General features: G+C 40.9%; 1 protein-coding gene across 3 annotated transcripts in view; it reads right to left on the bottom strand.

The window, feature by feature from the left end:
• Nucleotides 1-21,344, bottom strand: part of ABHD5 (abhydrolase domain containing 5, lysophosphatidic acid acyltransferase) — a 33,286-nt gene extending 11,942 nt beyond the window's left edge. The window contains exons 1-4 of one of the 3 annotated variants that reach the window (XM_023620624.2): nt 21,125-21,344; nt 13,759-13,845; nt 7,745-7,830; nt 4,827-5,199 (exon numbers count right to left, since the gene is read on the bottom strand). In XM_023620624.2, the coding sequence (XP_023476392.2) occupies nt 4,827-5,199; nt 7,745-7,830; nt 13,759-13,845; nt 21,125-21,171 (593 nt within the window). In that variant the 5' untranslated portion in view covers nt 21,172-21,344. Of the gene's footprint in view, nt 1-4,826; nt 5,200-7,744; nt 7,831-13,758; nt 13,846-20,810 lie in introns of all 3 variants that reach the window. The other 2 variants (XM_023620626.2, XM_023620625.2) reach the window with 2 other exon arrangements.
• Between the last annotated feature and the right edge of the window lie 1,759 nt (nt 21,345-23,103).

Consider the following 23,103-nt stretch of genomic DNA (forward strand, 5'->3'; position numbering starts at 1 on the left):
AGGCTATAAACAATCTGTATGGACAGAGGCACTCTGCTGCTCATAGAAATGAAGCACCCAGGATGACCTACTGTACCAAAATAGAGAATAAAAACTGATGAATTTTTTCCATCATGAGAATCCTTCCTAAACAAGCACATTAAATTAGGCATATTCACTCTTGTCCTCAAACTGTCCTATAAAAATAAACAAAGAATGGAAGAATGGGGCTGCCCATAAAAGATAAGGACAGAAATAGGTATGGATTGGGACAGGAAGTCCCAACAAGTAAAAAATTGTTGTCTTTGTGTTTATTTTTCCTTCCTGCATAGAAACAACAGAAATTAAGGAACTGTTGTTTTACTTAAAAGAGAAAAAAAAAGATTTTCCATACCTGAGGAGGAAGAGAAAAAAGCAACATTCTCTAAATCCATTATGAGAAAAAAAAGGAAAGAGAGAGACAAGAAAAGATGCACAATGAGTAAAGAAATGAACTGAATCTCATTTGGTTTCTATTAGACCATTCTTTCCCTCCTCTCACAGCCTTTCCCCCAACCCTACAAACTTTTTTCTGAAATTCAAAGATTTATTTTAATCTCATGACAGCATAATAAAAATAGTAATTGTGGGGGAGGCTATGCATGTGCAGGGGTCACAGGGATTATATGGGAAATCTCTTTATCTCCCTCTCAATTTTGCTGTAAATCTATAACTGCTCTAAAAAAATTAAAGTCTTGGGCTGGCCCCGTGGCCAAGTGGTTAAGTTCACGCACTCTGCTTTGGCGGCCCAGGGTTTCCCCGGTTCAGATCCTGGGCGCGGACACAGCATGGCTCATCAGCCATGCTGAGGTGGCATCCCACATGCCACAACTAGAAGGACCCACAGCTAAAAATATACAACCAGGTACCGGGGGGCTTTGAAGAGAAAAAGGAAAAATAAAATCTTAAAAAAAATAAAAAATAAAATAAAATAAAAGTCTTTAAATACAAAAGGACTTGGATCAAGTGAAAGTTGGATAAGAGACATTTAGAGTAGGCAGTTCTGTACTTGCTTAGCTGATACTAAAAGGGCCACTCTATTGTACCAGAGACAGTACGTGCGTACCACAAGGAGGCTTTCCTGGCTCAGGTAAAACATTCCAGATCACACAGATAGCGACCCAGACAACCAGCCCATCTGCTCAGTATGAATGCAACTTGAAGAGACAGTTACCGCTAAAGCTCACTTACTATGAGGTTTGCTCTAATTATGAACATCTACACTTGCTGTAATCAATTGTGTTTAACTGCATTCGGATCTGTGAGTCTACTGAACAGTTCTATTAACCGTAACTACACATCATCTATGTAAATTTGTATGAATTTCCTCAAACAGGATCAAACAGAAAAAATTTCTTTATGGTATGAAATTAAAATGAGAAACATTAAAAGTAATGTTGGCAGTAAGGAACATCTGCAACAAAGGAGATGATGCGCCTACAGGAAAAAACCAGAGATATACTTATTCATTTATCTCTTTCCTCTCCATTGAAAGAGAAGTGCTTCAAGGAAAGCCATCCTGAAAAGCAACAGAGTAAAAAACCCAGGGAAAGGAGGAGGCCCAAGAGACTGTAACTTCTGCCTTCCCATACTATGTGCTACACTGGGGTATTATCCAGTTTATAAGAATAGAAAGAAAGAAATTTTAAAATCTTACTTTTATTTTGTAGCTTTAACACATTTCTAAATTAACTGAAGTTGTTGGTTCAAATGGCAGGTTAATTTATTAACTATGTAAAATATGTATATATATTATGTATATGTTAGAAAAAACATTCTCACTAATATCTTTTTCTCACACATACACACAAAATGATCTCACCTTTATTTCCACTATAACTTGTTTTTATGAGACACAGTAACTTAAGATGTAAATTAACTGGTCAAAAGGGCTAAAACTGAAATCTTTCCGGTTTACACTTACATATATGAAATCAGTTTTTCTCCCATAAAGAAAGTGGAAAGGTGGCAAATAAAAATGGCAAGCAATAGGATATATTGTAGTATATGAGGAAGCCATTTGGTATAAACCTAATTCGGCCTGACTTTGTTTTTTCCAAAAGGGCCTGACTGTGGCTATTGAGCACGCATTGCATATCTGCTTAGACATGTCCTATGGCCAGAACAAAGGCCCTTGAGACAAAGGTGCAACTTCCCCCCACATTAGCATTTCCTTAGGGATAAGCATTTTTCCTTAGGCTAGGAACTGATTGCTGCACTCACCTTTGACCACCCAGCTCACCTGTGACCACTCAGCTGGAGACAACAGACTGCCACCCTGCTGTGTTCACTGAGACAGAAGACCTACCTGCTGTTTCCACCAATCGCTGTGCCGACAGAGCAGTCTCGAGACTATTGTAAAAGGAACATTTCAATCCTATGTGAAACATCCTCTCTGGGGGTATATAACCACTCTGTGCACCCCACTTCTTTGGTGCCCTTTCTTCCTTTGGGAAGAAAGGCCCCGGGTTATAATCCTCAGATTTAAGCTCAGAATAAACTCACCCAAATTTTCATTTATAGATTGGTTATGGATTATTTTCGTCGACAAAGGTATAACATAACCAACTCCTATCTCTTAATGCTTTTATGCAAGGTGGAAGGAGAAAGCAGAAAAAGAACATAAAATGGTAAGCTAAAAGGTGAATTTAGTTACAATTCTCTTTCCAGATTCATCTATTCCAGAAATATTTACTGGGCACCCACTATGTGCCAAGCACAGTGTTCTGACTGGACTTCATTCATTATCTGGGCTACCGAAAATTCAGAGAACCTCATTATTTTTAAATTAACTTGTGTTTAATAATTTAAGTTTTATGCAGTTAAAATATAGGCTTCAATATCTAACATATTCTGTAGAGTTCCACTCAATATTTGACAGCAATCAGCCAATTTAAACATCCTACTTATTTCAAGCATTCTCACATTCGTCTATTGCTATTACTTAGTGGTTCTTGGTCCTGATACAGTACTTTAGTTTGATTTCTAGCATTAGGCACAAATATTCAAGAATCATTCTATAAAAGGTAGTCAGTCCAATGCAGAGATCACTGGCTTTATTTCATTTTTTTTATTTTTTTCCTGCTTCTCCCCAAAGGCCCCCAGGACACTGTTGTATATTTTAGCTGTGGGTCCGTCTAGTTGCAGCATCTGGGACGCATGGCTTGATGAGCGGTGCTAGGTCGTCCAGGATCCAAACCGGGGAAACCCCGGGCTGCTGGGGCAGAGTGTGTGAACTTAACCACTTGGCCATGGGGCTGGCCCCCACTGGCTTTATTTTAGATACTTGTTCTGCCTCCCATGTCATTCAAAATATGTTGCTATTCTCTTTTACAGATAGTTTTGAAGTAGTCATTCCCTTTTGAATCACTGAAACCCCTTATTTCTTTAGAGCATTTCACAACTGCAAATGAAAATCTCACCAACTGAACTAAACAGCAGATAGCCATGAAGAGTCAGGACTCTAAGAGGTTTCATGACCAGAGTCTAGCCCACAGAGCTCCATGTCGTATCTCTAGGGGATAAATACCACAGGATAGACATAATAAACACCTGATAAGAAACAAAGGAAGCCCAACCTCCACAAATAGCCCTGTTGTGTTATACCAGAAAAGTATCCTTGTCTTCCTTTGCCCACAAATACAGCTAGGTGTTTGTCACTGAGGAGGACACAAAAAAAAGACAGTAATCCCCAAAAACCCAACTAGGAGGAAAAAAATTGGACTTCTTTTGAAAGAAGATGTCTGCCAGTAGACAAGACTATTACCATCTAGGACACACAAGATTAGGAACTCTCCAGAAAAATCAAGTGCAAATGCTGACATTTTAGATAAAGAATCTGTAGAGAAAAAGTTGGCTGTTCTAGAGGAAAACCCCAGGTACACAGGGCTGCTGCTCCACCATCAAATTCTGTGTCAACAGCACACCTGGAGTTATGCAATGGGGCAGCCTCACAGGTGCATACATGCACTCTGCAAATGACCATCATTCATATCTCATTCACAGACCTCAATGTCAAAAGTCGGTTGCAATCTTGGATTTAAAAATTAGTCCAATGGAAAAATACATCGGCAACACAAAAATGCTGATCTTTTTTCTTTCCAAAGGATGAGCAAAACAAAAATGAGATTTTCTTAGCACTCAAGTATGACCTCCCCTCAGAGTAGCAACATAAATAATAGGAAATAGCATAAGAAAATAAGGTAAAGAAAGGAGATGCTACAAAGATTCTGAAGCAAACACTCATTAATCCAACGTCTCTGAAAAATAATTCTGTAACAATAAAGGTTAGGGCACAGTACAATCAAAAACTCTGTAAGATACATTATACAGGTATATTTTCTGTAGTTTAGAAATGAAGAAATGAGGAAAAGCTTAGAGGTTAAGTGATTTGCACTAAGCCACAAAGATAACACTAGTACCTAGGAGTCCTAATTTCTAACCTTCTGTTTTCCCATTACAGCTCACTATAACCTGGAGAAGGTGAGGAAAAGACTGCTAGAATCCATAGGTCTAATGACGACAATAACAATAAAACCACAAGAATTTTCACTTGCGGCTTAAATTGTATACATTCTAAGTTTAACAAATAGAAAGTCTTTCTTAAGCCTTCAACCAATGTGTAGCATGTGCAATGGAAAATATGACGTCATTATTTCAGCTACTAAACTGGCCATCAGCTGTGGCTATTTGGTCTATAGGGTCCTTTAAGAGAATGTCTGTCTTATAAAGCTCAGACACCAACCACCACCAAAGACAGGAAGTAGAGACGAGCACTTGGGTGTCTCTCTTCTATCACCATCACTTACCTTGATGGGTACTTCAAACAGTAAGCAGCAGCCAAGAACCCACCCAGGTTGTGTCCAAGCAAGATCACTTTGTCCAATCCTAGGGCACATCTCCACTCTTCAATGGATTCCACAAACTGATTCTCCACTTCTTCCGCATCACTGTCAAATCTGGGTCTACTACTTCGTCCAAAGCCCAAGAGGTCAAAAGCATAGACGGGTCTATCAGTGCAAAGATCTTCAAAATTCAGTGCCCAGAGTCCAAGTCCTCCTCCAAAACCATGAAGGAGGACAAGCGGAGTCTTATTTGAAATATTATGCGAGAACTTCAGTGTCCATATTTTATTTCCATTAGATACACGAACAAGTTCTTTTTTGTATGTGCAGGGGACATCTAATGAAAACATAAAAGAGAAATTCTGCTTAGCTTCACTACTTCTGAGAAGGATAGTATTCTCAGAGCAATCAGAAATTAATAATCTAGAAACCATCTGGTATCCATTCATATGATTTTAGCCTTTATTCTGTCAGCCCTAAAAAAAAAAAGTACACATTTTATTGAAGTAATTCTTAATTACCATACTTTACACCTAAGTGGGAAGATCTATCTCAGACAAGTCTCAAGTACCTGTGGCCAAGGTCTTTTGGCAAGTCATGTTAGCTCTTTGGACTTCTTTCCACATCTATCAAATGAGGGTATCACACTACCAGAACTGGAAAGGAACTTAGTGGTCACTGAATCCATTATTTTAAGGTCCCTAGCTTTGCAGACAATAACAAAAGACTACTCCCTTGAATTTGTACAACACTTGAAGATTAAGCATTGAAGATTCAAGTCAGACTCAAAAGAAACATCTTTCCCTAAAAGGTAATAATGAATTTAGGGAAGGATTAACAGTATATGTATTAAACACATAACTGAAATCTTCAGTCATCACAAAGTTTAGTCAAAGAAAGGTGACAGAGTATGGTAAGAACTCCTCAGCTTGAGGCGCCAGGTAGTCCGAGTGCAAGTTCAACAATATCCCTAGAAAATGCAAATAATCACAATTTTGTAGATAAAAACTCTTACTTACCTTCAATACTGTGGACTAAATACTTTAAGTCTCCCCCCAAATTCACTAAAGATGAACTAATTTGAAATTCATTTACATTAAATTATCAACTGAATAGCTACACTTTAGAGATACCCCTTAATTATTTGTGCACGTTCATTTGTAGTGGACAAACACTGGAGAACCAGAGCCTCTGCCCTTTTAACCAAAGAAACAATCTCAGATTTTGTACCCACATAGTGGCAGCAAAGAGGAAACCTAGCATTCATTCAGAATATTAACAGAGCCCATTCCCCTGAGTAGGTGGAAATGCCACCAGTTTAGAAAAGGAGGTGATCCAGCATTAGTGCCAAGCCAAACCACATCAGCATTTTGAACACAGACAGTTTGTGTGTTTCCATTGAAACTATCTGTAACCTCTTTCAGAGAGCTCACTCCACCATTATCAGTCACTTGCTTTCACGTCTCACACTGGAGCAGGGTCAACTCTCACTATTTGCATCCCTACAACCTTTGCCGGAGGGAAGCAATGAGCTTCTTAAATGCGTGAATTGAGCATCTAGCACCTTTTTTTATCTTGTGACAAGAATTTTTTTATTTCAGTAAACCACAATGACAACTTTCCCAGCTGTGTAGAGAACAAGATTACCCAAGTATACAGAGTAGAAATTCATTTTCAAGTTAAAAAATCCAAGCAAGATGGTTAATTGTCCTTTCTATGGATATATTCAGTTACAGTCACTTACTCCTGAATTATTCAAATGCACAAACAAGAAAACTCATTTGTGGTAGAGAGGATGAAAAACATCTGCGGACAAATATCCGCACATACATACACAGCAATCACGTATGTGAACTGTACCATGTAATTCACTCCTCTAAATTGTATGAGTAGAACAAAATTACACAAACACTACTGCTTAAAAATACACCCACAGATACCTGGGAATACTCTCCTAGCAGTACAAGTGTGGGTAAACATCTGTGCTCATAAGAAATAGGAAAAGGTTTTCGCACTGCCACAAATGTAGAATTAAAGAATCTTAGAATACTAGAACCAGAAAAAATTCTAAGGATCATCCTACCCTCTCATCTTACAGGTAAAAAATCAGAAGCTGAGAAGTTCCTTGCCTAAGATCCTGTAACCACCTGACTGCAGATGTGGGCCTAGAACAGGTTACTTGTTTATAGTACAGTGTTTGTCCCACTATACAAAGCTGCTTGCTCTGGGGACACCTAGAGCCTGTCTAGCATAGTCTGGGGATAGCTGGGGAATCCCTGAGACCTTTTAAGATGTCTACAAGGTCAAAACTATTTTTATAATAATACTAAGACTTTGTCTTTTTCACTCTGATGATGGGTATACAATGGAGTTTTCAAGAGATCACATGGTAAGTGATTACCAACACCGCAGAATGCAATGCAGATATTAAGAATCTACCTGCTTTATATTAAGCCAGACATTTACAAACATGTAAACAATGCTACTTTTCTCACTACATTTCTGTTTAGAAAGCAGTTACTTATAGAAAACGTTATTTATTTTAACCTGTAATGAGTTTATTACTATTGTTTTAAAATTAATTAACATATTTTAAATCGTTCACTTTTAATTTCTAATATGGTAAACCTTGATAGCTATAATCTATAAATAAAGCTCCTTGGGGTCCTTACTAATTTAAGAGTATAACAGGGACACAAACCTAAAAATTTGAGAACCCTTGCCTCCCCACATTTATACACTTACTGATAACATGGAAAAGGAAAAAAGTTCTTGTGCCAACAACTAACACCACAGAATCTTATCTCCAGTTTTAGGCCAATGAGACATACTGGACCTATTTGAATACATAGCTCAGTTAACTTACAAGAAGAAAACCTTACATTTTAAAATTTTCTCTTCAGCTTCTTTAAGGTGTGATGTAGATGTAGGGCACCATGTAGGAAGCCAACCAGTTAGCCATCCTGACCTGGAGCATCAAAAACAAAATACAAACAGTGAGTTAATGCTCTTCTCAAAACAGGCTAAAGGGTACAAACTTGCAACGAGAAGATGAATAAGTTCTGGAGATCTAATACATAGCATAGTGATTAGAGTCAACAACACTGTATTCTATACTTCAAAATCGCTGACACTAGATCTTAAACGTTCTCACTACAAAAAAGAGTTATGTGGCATGACAGAGGTGTTAGCTAAAGCTATGGTGGTAATCATACTGCAATATATAAATGTGCCAAATCAACAGGTTGTATCCCTTAAACTTACAGAATGTTATGTGTCAATTATGTCTCAACTCAAAAGATAAAGCAAAAAAAATCTAATGGAAGAAATAGGTGACTTAACAACTGTAATACATGACAGAATTGATTCATTCCACAAGTATTTATTGAGCACTTACTATCTGTGATGAAGATTCTAATCACTTGGGGCATATCAGTTACCAAAAAGAGCAGCGGTTCAGACATTCTCAGTGAAGGGAATGACATGAGCATGTGGCACATAAAGAAGTACATGAAGTGTGTTTTGAGATAACAAGTGTATTGTTTCCAATAGCTGCTGTAACAAATTAACACAAATTGGGTGGCTTAAAACAATAGAAATCCATTCTTTCACACTTCTGGAGACCAGAAGTCTGAAATCATACCACTGGGCTGACACGAAGGTGTCAGCAGGGCTAGACTCCCAAGAGAAGCTGTAGGGGAAAATCCATTCCTTGCCTCTTCTGGATTCTGGTGGCTGCTGGTATTCCTTACCCTGTGGCAGTATCACTCCGGTTATCTATGTCCATTGCCACATTGCCTTCTCTTTCTACATGTCTTCTCCTCTTCTACCTATCTGTAATCTTTCTCTGCCTTTCTCTTAAAAGAATACTAGTGATTGCGCTTAGGGCTCATCCAGATAATCCAGGATCATCTCACACTTTTTTTTTTTGAGGAAGATTAGCTCTGAGATAACTGCTGCCAATCCTCCTCTTTTTGCTGAGGGAGACTGGCCCTGAGCTCACATCCATGCTCATCTTCCTCTACTTTATATGTGGGACGGCTACCACAGCATGACTTGCTGAGCAGTGCCATGTCCGCACCCGGGATCCGAACTGGCAAACCCCGGGCCGACAAAGTGGAACGTGCACACTTAACCGCTGCACCACCAGGCCGGCCCCACATCTCACTATTTTTAACTCAATCAGTTAACTTAAAAGTCTGAAAAATCTTTGCCATATAAAGGATTAGAACATGGATATATATTTGGAGACAATTATGCTTAGAAACCACCACCACAAAATATAAAGCATAAAGTGTGTCCAAGATAAAATACGAGGATCAGTCAATAAATGGTAGTTGATATTATACGATGTCACTAACAATGATTCACAAACGATTATGTGGCATTAATTAGGAAGGAATTCCTAAAATAAGAGTTTTAACTAAGGTTAAGAGGGAGTTCAAAGACAGGAATTGACAAATTGTCATTTTGCATCACTCCTTGCCTCAAAGGTAAGGCAACTTCTAGTTGACCTACTATGGGAAACTCAGTCTTGCTCCATCCAGCCTTTCACTTGTCACTCCAGTATCATTTTTGTCATTTCTTATTCTCTCTCTGTTCTCTAGTCATACAATATTCCCTGTCCTCTTGCTTCCTGGCCCTGAATATTCTTGGAATATGCATCTCCCCTTCCTTTCATGATTCATTACTCCTCTTACCAACCTTAGATTAGATTTCATTTCCCCTTTACCCACACACACAAAAAAATTAGGTCAAGGGGGCAGGATGGCACCCTATACTCAAGCTCTATTTTCTTACTTCTCAAGTCATATTACAAAGTTCTTATTTACTCATCAGTATCCTCACCCAACTGTAGGAATCTTGAAGGCTAAAGGTAAGGACTTTGGGCTCACACTGCATTCTCAGTTTCTATTCAATAGCAGGTATATTAATACATATTGATGATATGAATGAAGTTATGGCTTCATCTGAAATGTATTGGTTGCAATGAATTACAAGTGGATCACTTGAGTAATGAGAGAATTCTCTGGCATGACAGCGAAGTTCTCCATCTTAACAGGCAAATGGATTACACAGATACATGCATATGTCAAAATTCAGCAAATGAACACTTAAAATTTAAGCATTTCATCAAAATAAAATTTTACACCAAAAAAAAAAAAGTAAGACACGATGGATTTGATAATTGGCTATAAAGAAGGTATAATAGAGGATTCCCAGGTTTCTGTCTTAGGTGTCACTAATAAAGACAGAGAATGCAGAATAAGAATAGGTGTGAATAGGGGCCGGCTCCGCAGCAGAGTAGTTAAGTTCTCGCGCTCCACTGCGGCAGCCCAGGGTTCGGATCCTGGGCGCAGACATGGCACCGCTCATCACGCCACGCTGAGGTGGCGTCCTATATTCCACAACTAGAAGGACCTGCAACTAAGATATACAACTGTGTACAGGAGGGGTTTGGGGAAATAAAGCAGAATAAAAAAAAAAGGAAGATTGGCAACAAGTTGTTAGCCCAGGTGCCAATCTTAAAAAAAAAAACAAAAAAGAATAGGTCTGAATAGACAAATGTGCTAAGTTTTGGATGGGTTGATCCAGCATCTAGCTGTTTCTAAGCTCTGGAGGCTCCTCCTCCTGCATTTCTCTTCCCTGTAGAATGTCTCTGAGCATTATGTATGACAGGCACTCAATAAATAATATTTGCTGCATGACTAGTCACTCACAATCCAGGGTATTCTCAGTCCAAGCTATCCCTATCGCATAGATGTGAAAACTGAAGTTCAGAAATGTTAAGCACCAGGTCCAAGAGTATACAGCTAGTAAGTAACAACACAAGCAGAGATTTGAGTTCAGTTCTGAGTGACTTCAAAGCTCTTTTTTCTCAGGTGACTACCTTCCTTAAAACATCTGAGAAATTGTCATTACCTACAGGATAGAGTCACATTCCTAAGACCTGTACAGAAGGTGCTTTACAATCCATCCACAGCTTACTCTCTCCCCATCTTGTCCTTTGCACATTGTACTTTTTCAGTACCTCACAACTCCCAGAATGTCACAGTATTTTATACCTCTATGGCTCTTTGCTCAGCTCTTCCCTCCACCCAGAATGTCCTGTGCCTCACTTTTTCTGAGATATTGTCTCTGATCGTGATGCCAAGGCCAGGGGTCGTTAATCACTCCTCTGGTCCTTGTTTCAGGTAGAGTTACTATTGCTGTGGTTATTTGTTTACATACTTATCTGTCCTACGACACCATGAGCACAATGAATGCTAAACCTATGTTAAAAATTATCCTTATACTGCCAGTGCCAAACACACTAACTGGCTGGTGGCCATGCAAGTGCTTGATATCTGTGTCTTGTGAACTGAAGGCCTCAGTCATAAGAAAGCCCAGAAGAGGATGAAGGAAGGCAGATGCTGTTCATTTGCTTAGGCAAAGAGCACTTATGGCACCACTGGTTCTTTATTAGGAGATAGGATATGTGCAGGCAAGGGCCTGAATCTCCCAAAACAAAAAACTAAAAAATGTCGATGCAAAGAGGTGAATCAAGAAAAACAGCATAAACAATATAGGAACGGGGGTTAGAATCACAGTAACCCACTCTTTTTTTCATATAAATAAGTTATTCCTTTGTATTTGCTAGTCAACTTTCTTCTTGTCTCTTTATCTTTAGATACAAGAACTTCCTAGTAAGTTCGGTGGCATTGTATATGTGTGTACATGTGTATGTACGTAGATGTATAAATACATACGCACACAAACGTAGGACTAAAGGACAGGACTACAAGCAGATATATTTGGTCAGGTTCTCATGGCATGTGGTTATACTATGGAAATATTATGTGAAGAAAAGAATGTTGGAAGAGAAAATACACAATAGCCTGCATATAATGAGGCTCTACTCTGATGTTCTCCACTGCCAGTTTCAAACCTTCTGCATTAACACGTTAAGATGATAAGACCTGCCGGCAGGCCCCAAAAATGTTATCTATAACTTATTATCAAGGTGTAAAGATACTAGAAAACATTATTAATATTAACTAAACATTCATATTAGTCTACTTATAAATAAATAAATGTATTTACAAATTAGCAAGGAAAAACAATTCAAGGCTTCAGCAATGAATTTTTCAATTCATTCAACAATTTTTCAATTGTTGAAAAAAAGTAGTTAACAAGCACTTAAGTGAAAAGAATCTCATGACCTTTAGGGCTTAAAATTAAAAAGCAAACTATTATTAAGCTGAAGCTCTTTTGTCCTTGACCAGAAATGGTCATCAAGGTCTATGTTTGGCTACAAAAGTATGAATTAGTACCGAGAGGAAGTTACTTACAACTCAATCTCATCTATTTTCTTAAACAAATAGCCCTCAAATCATTGCATGGTTCTTTGCCAGAGAGCATCAGAGGTCAGCACAAAAAAAAAGGAAAATTAAAGTGAACTGAACTATAATCTACTATTGCTCCAACTGACGTCATAAACATGTTGGGGCAAGGAAAACACAAACATAGTCTTTGTTTCAGTCTTTTTGTGTGTGTGAGGAAGATGCGCCCTGAGCTAACATCTGTACCAACCCTCCTAGACATGTACATGGGATGCCTCCACTGCGTGGCCAATGAGTGGAATAGGTTGGCAGTGGGGATCCTATCGTGCAAACCCTGGCCGCCAAAGAGGAGTACGTGAACTTTAACCACGCAGCCATGGGGCTGGCCCCTTTGTTTTAGCCTTTAAAAAAAAAATTACATTCAGAAAAGAATTCAGTCTCTGAATACCTACTATGTACAAGGCACTAGAGTTTAATATGTTATATACCAGCTGGGAATATAGGAATTATGCCTATCTCCACCTATTTACCACTCATCACAAAACCAACTTTCAAAGGATAGGATTATCATGTCCTTGCATTCTGCCTCCTAGTGATGGGCTTAACTCAAAGAGAAGGGGCAAAATAATGTTTTTTTATGTTTGCAAGTCTATCACATTACATTAAAAATTAGGGCTCTTCAACACAAGAGGCACCAACACTCTCCAGGTTCTTATGGCAGCCTTTTCATCAAAGCAGACAATTTTTTTAAGTGGAGTTTTTCTAAAGTATATTTAAACTGAAAAATCCATATTTAACAAAACATAGTAAAATATTTTATTTTCACTCAATGGAACTGTAAAGATACCTCACTTCCCCTAAGCCCTGATAATGTTTCTGTCCAATCAGTTTTTGTCTTAACCAGATGAGAAAATGTTTTATAGAAACTGTCTTCTACATCTTTCTTAGAGATATACAGGATTGAGTGCTATGCACATAAAAGGATCAAAGGAACATTTCTGAAAGTGAAAAGCAGGGTCCCTCTTGTCCATTCTTTAGTTGATCACGAGTTCCCACACCTTAGCTTGCCACCTCTACTGCTTCAACCCTCTTCAATAGCCATCCGACTCCACCTCCTGTCTCTGGTGTAAATTAACCTCATCAACCTTTTTCATCATCAAAGAAACCTTCTGACCCTGCCCCAAGATCTCCTATGCCATTTAGCGTTGTTCTGCATTTCTAGGCTTAGTGTGTGGAAGACTGGAACTAAGGACAGGATACTGGAACTAAGGACACAAGACTGAAGCTTGTCAGATATCCAGCCATACTTCTGAGGTCACAAAATCCAAAGTAAAAATTAAATTCATGTGGCCCAGCTATAAAACAGTGAAAAAGATACAGGGGTGCCTCCTCACAGCTTTGTAAAATAAAAAGAAAAGCAAAACTTAACTTCTCTAATTTATTTAAGCAGATGAATCAATAAATACCATCATCCATTGCTGAGGCTCTACAGAAGAGACCAAAGTGTCAATCACAATATAAAGAAAAGCCCTTCATCACAGGGACCATACCTATCTTACTCCAGGAAGACTTACCAACGTGCATCAAAAGGTTTTCTACACAGCCCCATCAGCTGAGCACCGACCTTATTAGGAAGGCTGAGGATCCAAGATCTAAGGCATCTAATGAAAAAAACAAAAGGAATCCTGCTCTATAACCTGTGATACAGAGAAAGAATCTTTTTTTTTTAATTAAAGATTTTATTTTTTTCCTTTTTCTCCCCAAAGCCCGCCGGTACATAGCTATATATTCTTCGTTGTGGGTCCTTCTAGTTGTGGCATGTGGGACACTGCCTCAGCGTGGTTTGATGAGCAGTGCCATGTCCGCGCCCAGGATTCGAACCAACGAAACACTGGGCCACCTGCAGCGGAGAGCACGAACTTAACCACTCCGCCACGGGGCCAGCCCCGAGAAAGAATCTTTTTAGTGAGCAGACTTCTGAGCAAGAAAAGCTTTACAAGACTACATTGAGGTGGCAATTCTAAGGAAAGTCAAATAAGATGTGCTTAATATATTAACAGAATTTATTAAGTTAAGAATCTGATGTTAGGGGCCAGCCCTATGGCTGAATGGTTAAGTTTGCGCGCTCCGCTTCGCGGCTCAGGGTTTCGCGGGTTTGGATCCTGGGCCCAAACACGGCACCGCTCATCAGGCCATGCTGAGGCGGCGTCCCACAAGCTACAACCAGAGGCACTCACAACTAGAATACACAACTATGTACTGGGAAGCTTTGGGGAGAAGAAAAAAAAAGTTAAAAAAAAAAATCTTATGTTAGGTATCCTGAGTTTGAGGGATAAAACACTGAAATTTTTCCCTTAACTTTCTACCTAATCTTTTAAAAAAATATCAACATGGTACTTATATCCTATGCCATTAACATTTAAGTTTCCTGGTAATTCCTGTTTTGTCCTCTAAGACATTTGACTATCTACAGTATTACTAAACCTGAATTGCATAATCTATAAATATTGTGAAACAGTGAAAGGAGTTTCAAAGTATTCTGAGGAAAAATATACAGAAGTCTGGCCAATTTCCACACACTCTTGGCCACCTAACATTTCTAATTAGGTTATAAGTAAAGAGGATTTCATTACATTACAATTTTGTTTAAAATGGCCTCCAGCCCTATACTGGTACTGTCAAGAGAGAAAAATTATTTTTATTATTGCTCTCCATAGGCTACTCTAAGCACAGCACTCTACCTCATTTAGACAAACTATGAAGTTTTGATTATTATAAATATACAAATTTATTAGAGGTGTGAATATACATATTCCTCTGAAATTAACAACCAACAAATTATTAAAAACTTCCAACTTGGAAATTTCAACACTTGGGCAAATAAAGGCCTTTTTTCCTGGGAATTGACTTCTTAAATCCTATTCTTAGAAAAGAAGGGGGGAAAAAAGGAGTATGTCTCATACAAGCATAATTTAAGTGACTAACATGCCATTTGATTTTAAATAAATGATACTGAAATGATTCAAATGCTCCACTAACAATTAGATCAATGACAACACAGGTCCTCTAGTATATTTTAACATATTAATTAGCATTCTTTTAAGCTTTTTTTTCATTTCTAATCTGTAACTTTTAAAGACCCAGAGTTGGAGAAGAAATATTTTAGACACAACAATGTGCTGGTAATATTCTTTCCCCAATTGTTTCCTACCTTCCCTCAAATAGTAAACAAGCCATTCTGGAGTCAGATACAGCACCACCAAACATACTTAAAGAAGCTACACGTGTACTTTTAGATTTACACTGCTTAACAAATCCAAGCGGCATTTTGTGTTAGTTCTAAAATAAATTCATCCCAGTAGATAAAGAAAATAAAACCCCAAAATCCTAGGTTTCAAACTAAGTTTTAATAAAATCATATTTCTAAACAACATTTTTTATGCTTCACAATCAGAAGTGAGGAATTTAGAATTATAGAATCATGAGGTTAGACTAAAAATCTAACTATATAATGTTTCTGAATGGCTATTATAAATAATACAGGTCAAATATTTAAGGACTCATTCAGAGACATCTGTAATTGTGAAATGTATTATCCGGTATGGTTTTTATTAAGTGCACCATCCCTTTACAATCTGCTGTTAAGTTCTTTGTCACAGGGCTGAAATCTGCATTTGCTGGTCTGTGATCGGCATTTTGGAGAAGGGCAAAACAGGGAAGCATGGTTCACTGTTGGTTCATCCAAGGTTAAGAAAAAGAAGCATATTCTCAACCTCTCCAATATAATTGAAGTTCACGATCCTAATTGTTGTCCTAATCAAATTCAAATCTTGAATTTCTTATGAATACATCTTTTGATGTTCTTTGAATATCATAGGATGAAAAAAATTTAAGTCACTACCTGCAAAATGTATAATCAGCTACGAGGTTATCTTAATGTTCATATCAGCATAAATTTACAACTGAAGTGTTTAATTCATAAAAGTTTATTGAACCTTACTATTTATAAAGCCCCTTTAGGTTCTACCAGACATTTGAGTAAGACAAAAGCTTTGTCCTCAATGAGCTGATGAAACAAATATACAAATAATTGTATTTTAAAATATGGTATAGGTGCCATAAAGGAAGCTTGGGAAACTACCATGGACCTTTAGAGAAGGAGGATCACAATCTGTTTTGGGTCAGAGAAAACAACATGAACCAAGCCATGGGGAAACCGGAGGTGAGTAAGAAACAAGTTTAGGAAACAATGAAAGATACAGCTTGGCTAAAGCCCAGTGCACAGAAAGGAAATAAGACTCCAAAGACAGACAGGAGCCACGCTGCCTGATAAGGCTTTGACGCCAGGCTGAGGACATACAATAATGTGCTACATAATAGAATGTGGCTATATAGAATAATGTGGCTATGCTACAAACAAGACAGTGCCTCTTGGGGATATAAAAGTAACTAATGGACTTCTGCACAGCAAAGGAAACCATCAACAAAACGAAAAGACAACCTAACAACTGGGAGAAGAGATATCAGATATATATATCAGATAAGGGGTTAAGATCCAAAATATACAAAGAACTCATGCATCTCAACAACAAAAAAGCCAGCAACCCAATTAAAAAATGGGCAAAAGATCTGAACAGAGATTTCTCCAAAGAAGATATACCGATGGCCAACAGGCATATGAAAAGATGCTCAACATCATTAGCTGTCAGGGAAATGCAAGTCAAAACTACAATGAGGTTATCACCTCACTCCGGTCAGAATGGCTATAATTAACAAGACAGGAAACAAGCGTTGGATAAGATGTGGAGAGAAGGGAACCCTCATACACTGCTGGTGGGAGGGAAAACTCGTGCAGCCACTATGGAAAGCAATATGGAGTATCCTCAGAAAATCAAGAATAGATCTACCATATGATCCAGCTGTCCCACTGCTGGGTATTTATCCAAAGAACTTGAAAACAGAAATGCATAAAGATACCTGCACCCCTATGTTCACTGCAGCATTATACACAATAGCCAAGACTCGGAAGCAACCAGGTGCCCATCAAGGGATGAATGGATAAAGAAGATGTGGTATATATACACAATGGAATACTACTCAGCCATAGAAATGATGAAATCCGGCCATTTGTGACAACATGGATGGTCCTTGAGGGTATTATGCTGAGTGAAATAAGAGGGAGAGAGTCAAACATTGTATGATCTCACTCATCAGTAGAAGATTAAAACAACGACAAACAAACACATAGCAACGGAGAATGGATTGGTGGTTACCATGGGGGAAAAAAGGGGGGAGAGCAAAAGGAGTTATTAGGCTCACATGTGAGGGGATGGAGTATAATTAGTTTTTGGGTGGTGAACATGATGTAATCTACACAGAATTTGAAATATATTACAATGTACATCTGAAAGCCATATGTTGTTATAATCCAATGTTATTGCAATTAAAAAAAATAATAAAAATTTTTTAAAAAGTAACTAATGGAATAACTTACGTTGAGAGCATAGGAACAGAACATGTTAGTAAGGCCTGTAACAATCCAGAAAATGGAATAAGGAGGGTCTGAACTAGGTGGCTCCTAGGCGACAGTGAGAATGGAAAGGTGATGTTGTACTTAGAATCTACTGGACTTGGTAACAGATTTGGTTGGTATTCAGGGCAATAAAGGGGGGAGAGGTGGTTGAAAAATAATGCCACAGTTCTGAATCTATATGACCAGAACAACATAAGTGCCCTAATAAAAATAGGGAAGTTAAGGGAAAGAACTGAGCTTTCTGTACTGTTTAGTTCAGGGGAAGGAAGGTACAAATGAGATCCTGGTCTAGACACGCTACATTTGAGAAATCAGGGGAAAACATCTGGCACCCATTTAGAAACATCACTAGAGTACTAAAGATGAAGACAGAATCTTGGAGAATGACTACATTTAGAGAATGGAAAAAAGAGAACCTAATAAAAGTGACTACTGGTCTGAGGTAAGACAAGAAGCAAAATGTCCTAAGAGCTAGAAGGTCTGGTACGAGTTTATAGTGTCAAACACTGACAAGAACCCAAGAAAGATAAGTACTGGGAAAAATAAAAGCCCACTGGGATGTGGCATTGGGGAGTTTTGTGATTTTTTTTTTTTTTTTTTTTGAGGAAGATTAGCCCTGAGCTAACATCTGCCAATCCTCCTCTTTTTGCTGAGGAAGACTGGCCCTGAGCTAACATCTGTGCCCATCTTCCTCCACTTTATATGTGGGACGCCTACCACAGCATGACTTGCTGAGCGGTGCCATGTCCGCCCCCGGGGATCCCAACCGGCGAACCCTGGGCCGAGGAAGCAGAATGTGTGCACTTAACCACTGTGCCACCGGGCCCAGTTCTGTGATTTTTAAGAAGTCAGATGGCAAGGGTTTGGGAAGGGGAGATGGCAACAGAGAAGAGTCAGTGATTTTAGCAGTCTTTCTAAAGATAGAAAAATCCACTCTCCTATCTCCAAGGCAAAGAAATATAGTCAAATTCTAATGTAAATCCAGTAGGGTGCTGGTAAACCTACTAGAGGGGAAGAGGAGAAAAAAATCCCTTATTTATACCATTTGATGATTTCCATGGTGTAAATACTACCACCATGGCTGATTTCAAGCTGCCAATGGTTGGCAAAATTCTGAAAATTTAGCAATAACTCCAGCACACCACTACAAACCACCTATTTTATGGTCTACTTGGCAACTGAGCAATTCTGTGACAGCTTTCCTCTAAATTCAACTGATAATCATTCTGTGGGACAACCTTGCAACAATTCACAGAAGTCTATCCTACTCTTGTTACATTTAGCTTTCTCAACCTTACTGCAACTCAAAAGGGTTAGATGTTGAAAGCCAAATGGCTCCCAGGAATGCCTGTCCTCATTGAAAGTCACAAAGGAAAAGACAAGAATCATATACTCCAAAACGCCTTCGATGACCATTTTATAATTGTTTCTTTTGTTGATGTCACCTTCCCATCAAAATCTGAAATGTCTTAAAGACAGGGAACTTAATTCGAGACTTGTGTTTTGCCACAATCCACTTGGCTCTTGGGATAGTTCTACTGTTGATTAACCAAAAAAAAAGAGTGAACTCTGTATTAACCCAAGGATTAAATTACCAAGAGTCAGTAGAGTAAGCAAAAGAAACAAGAACCAAACGCCCCATGAGTCCCAATCCCAGAGAGAGGCAGCAAAGACATGGGGAAAGCGTTCTTAGACTAAATCCAGCCACCTGGGGGGGCTCCACTCCAGCCCTGCTACGTGCTAGTGGGGTGCTAGTATTCCTCCCAGGTTCAGATCCAACTGAAAAATGGGAACAGTAATACCTAGCAGATACGGTCAACCTTAGGTTTAATATGAGGCATTTAGGGAACACCCAGTAGGAGGGTTCAATATGAGACATTTAGGGAACACCCAGCAGGAGCAGGTACTTGCTCCCCGCGCCCCAACCCCCACCCCCCCCCCCCCCCCCCCCGCCCTGTATAGTTCAGAAGGCCATACTAGTTTGGACACTGCTCAAGTGTAATGCCAAGAGTACCAAGGAGGCCCACCTCTGTTGGGGGACTATGGCTGGTCAGCTGCTAAGGATATTTTATAGTCTGTCCCCCGTGACCTCTTATCATCACTCAAAGCCACAAATTCCTTTCACAGTTGTGCCCTAGACTACCAAGCCCCACAACAACATGGACACCAAAGAGTCCACTGAAGAGCAGTCTTAGAAAGACACTAAAAATGTTGTGACAAACTAGTTGGGAAGCAGCTACCACTTAGGTTCCTACTTGTGTTCACGTGACACTCAGCACCTCACCTCAACAAGGAAGTTCATTACCAAAGCAAAACAACCAACCTATTCATCATACAAACAAAACTCAAAGGAAGAACCTATTTTCTAATATTTCACAACTTTTCCCCTCTGGCATCTTTCCAAATACCCCCGTCTTCATGGTACTCCATATTTTCTATCATTAGGTTATGTTTCATATGCAGCCTTCTCCCCATATCTGAAGTAGAACTGTTGTCAAAATATTAAACATATGTACTTTCCGATAAGACCAGCCTAGAGAAAAAAGGCAATGATGCTCACAGAAATTTAATTTTTCCTCTACTATTCGCTTACTGACAAGAGCATGAAGTTAGTTACAGGTAGAAAAGAATAACCTAAACTTAGGGTATCCGTATATCAAAAAGCTTCACATTGGACATCTGTCCTCCAACTCCCACAGAGTTTTCTACATGTATGTGTCTTCCAGAGGCGCAGACACACACACACTTCTCCAGTAATGCCAGAACACCTGGAAGCAAAGGAGCTCTCCATCTTAAAGATTATTAACTCTGAACTTGCCATCCACACCGTGTTTAACTTTCTTTCTACAAAGCATCTGTAAATTAAACCTCTTCTGAAACCCAAAGCCATACACCCACTCCCTCAAGCCCCTGTCCCCCAAGCTGGGCTCCTCCTGCCCTGGACAGCGCCTCATCTCCGCGGCCCCTCAGGTGAATGCGGGCTCTCCATCTAACACGGCCCCAAGGCAGGGCCTCCCCTTCCTCCAGGCTGTGGACGGCTCGGCCCGGGGCGCCTTCGTTCCTGTCGCAGGCCGGACAGAGCACAGCGCGTACCTGTCGACGGAAAGGGACCTGGAAGTTTCCCGTGACTCGAGTCAGGTGCACGGACCGCCGGTCACCGCCGCCGGCCGCCGCCGCCCGGGCGGAGACCCTTCGCAGACTAGGAGCCCGGGTCCAGGCTCCGGGCCACCCACTGCAGGCTCCGCGGGACTGGGGGGGGGGGGTCCAGCGGCCAAGCCGACTCGCTCCCGGGACGGATGAAGGAGCGAGTGGGCGGGTTACGAGTCCTCGGGGCCGCCCGTCCGGCCCGAACCCCACCGGCGCGGAGGGCGCGCGCCTGCGCCCCACGCAGCCCCGACCGCATTCACCTCTCGCCGGCGTCCGCCGAGTCCACCTCCTCCTCCTCCGCCGCCATGGCCGCTGTCGCCGCGCAAGCGCCGAGCGGTCCCTCCAAGCCGGCTGACAGGCCGACTGGGCCCCTCCGGGCCGCCGCCGCCGTCCTTAAGGCCGCCGCCGCCCGCGCATGCGTCGCCCGCCCTCTCGCACGGCCCGGCGGCGCGGCCGCGCGCTTGCGCGTACCCGGCCCTCCCTCCCTGACCCTCCCCCACCCTTCCACCCTGCCAGCCGCGCATGCGTCATCCCGCCTGAGCGCTCGGGTGTAGGTTCTTGGTGGGACAGTCAACCGTGAGAAACCGATGAGAGTTACCAGCCGATTTAGGTAGTAACTAATTTCAGTAATGACCGTATTAGTGCATCATCCGCTGGTATTGTCTGTCAGGTGCTGCGCGCTGTGCTGGTAGCACCTTGGGGACTGAGGCGCGACCTTGCCCTCGAAGAGCCATGATAGCATCCTGATAGACGCCGCAATGGCGAATGGAAATGTCGTAATGGAGGTGATACGTGGCCTTCCGCCAGTCCTTCCCGGCACGTGGGCAGCCAGTGAGAGAAGGCGACTCACAGGACGCCTCAGCCCGTCGGTATTCACCGACGTGTGGGGTGCTGCTGCGGGCGCTGAGGTTACAGGAGTGGCCAAAACCGACGACTCCCATCCGGCCGGGGCTCTGTATACGCGGGAGGGGTGTAGAGAGTCAGTGTTTAGGAGTTATTGAGCGGGAATCATTAACGTAAATGTCAACATTGCTTAGCCTGGTTTCAAGCCTTTTAGCCATCTGATACTGCCTGCTTTTGGACATATACTACTCCCTACCATTCATCCGTTCGTATTTACTGTGTGCCTACTATATGCCCACTCTGTTCCAAACGCTGAGAAACAGTGGTTTGAAATAGGGCTCGTGCCTTTACAGAGCCCACGCTAATATATAACCCTTTATTTTAGACGCAGTTCATTGCTCTCATTCCCTCTCTCCCTCACTGCAGCCTCTCTCTCTCCTCTGAGCCCTTCTAACCCCGCCTGTCTCTGTCACCCATCTAGCACTCAGATTCTCAGCCTTGTATAATTGTTAGGCATTTTTAATGGACGTTATTGAATATCCTTCCGCCTACACTGGAAGTTCCTTGAGGATAGGGATGGTGTCTTCTGTGACTTCGGAGGAAAAAAGAGCCACTCATAATCCCTTGAGCGTAGTAATAACTAATAAATATTTTTATTGTATTTGGTCCAATTCATAAATATCTTAGGGAAGACTAGGACATATAAAAACACTTTTCCAGGAATCCATGGTGTTGCCAGAGACTTGTAGTGTGTCTGCAGAAACTGACCCTGTGAAATTTCCACCTCTCAGACCACGTCTGTATTGGGGGCACCTCCTCCTATATTGGCCAAGCTGTTGTTGGGGACTCTAATGCCTTGAGTACAGTCCCAGCCCAGCGGTACTGAGTCCAGCAATAAGATCCAAGGTTGTGGCCGCCTTCAGAAAGTTGGGCTGGCATTCGTGCACCCTCAGAGGTCTTTGTGGACCTGGACCCTGCTCTTATAGATGCCTATGGCTGCTGCATGGTGGAAAGAAAAACAAAGAGAGATCATTGATCCAGTGCTGGAGTTTATCCAGAAACTGACAGAGGGGTGCATGTGATGTTCCCCAGCTCTCTGGGTAGCTCTGGCCCAGGCTTCACCTTGCTGCTGGTAGAGGAGCTGCTCTTGACTATGGCAAGAAGTCCAAGCTGAAATCAGCCATCCAAGCAGCCTCTGGGTGCTGCCAACAGTGAAGGAACCCTGCAGCTCCATCCTGACTGCCAGTCCACCCTGGAGCCATTGGACTTTGTGTCTTCTTGGGAGACAATGAGGCTAACATCTGTTGCTGCAAGCTGCACCTGGACAGTTCTGCCTACAGCAATCTCAACACTGCCTAGGCCGGACTTTCTCCTTCATCACTGCTTTCCTGTATTT

This window comes from Equus caballus, chromosome 16, assembly GCF_041296265.1.
Source record: "Equus caballus isolate H_3958 breed thoroughbred chromosome 16, TB-T2T, whole genome shotgun sequence".
NCBI lineage: Eukaryota > Metazoa > Chordata > Mammalia > Perissodactyla > Equidae > Equus > Equus caballus.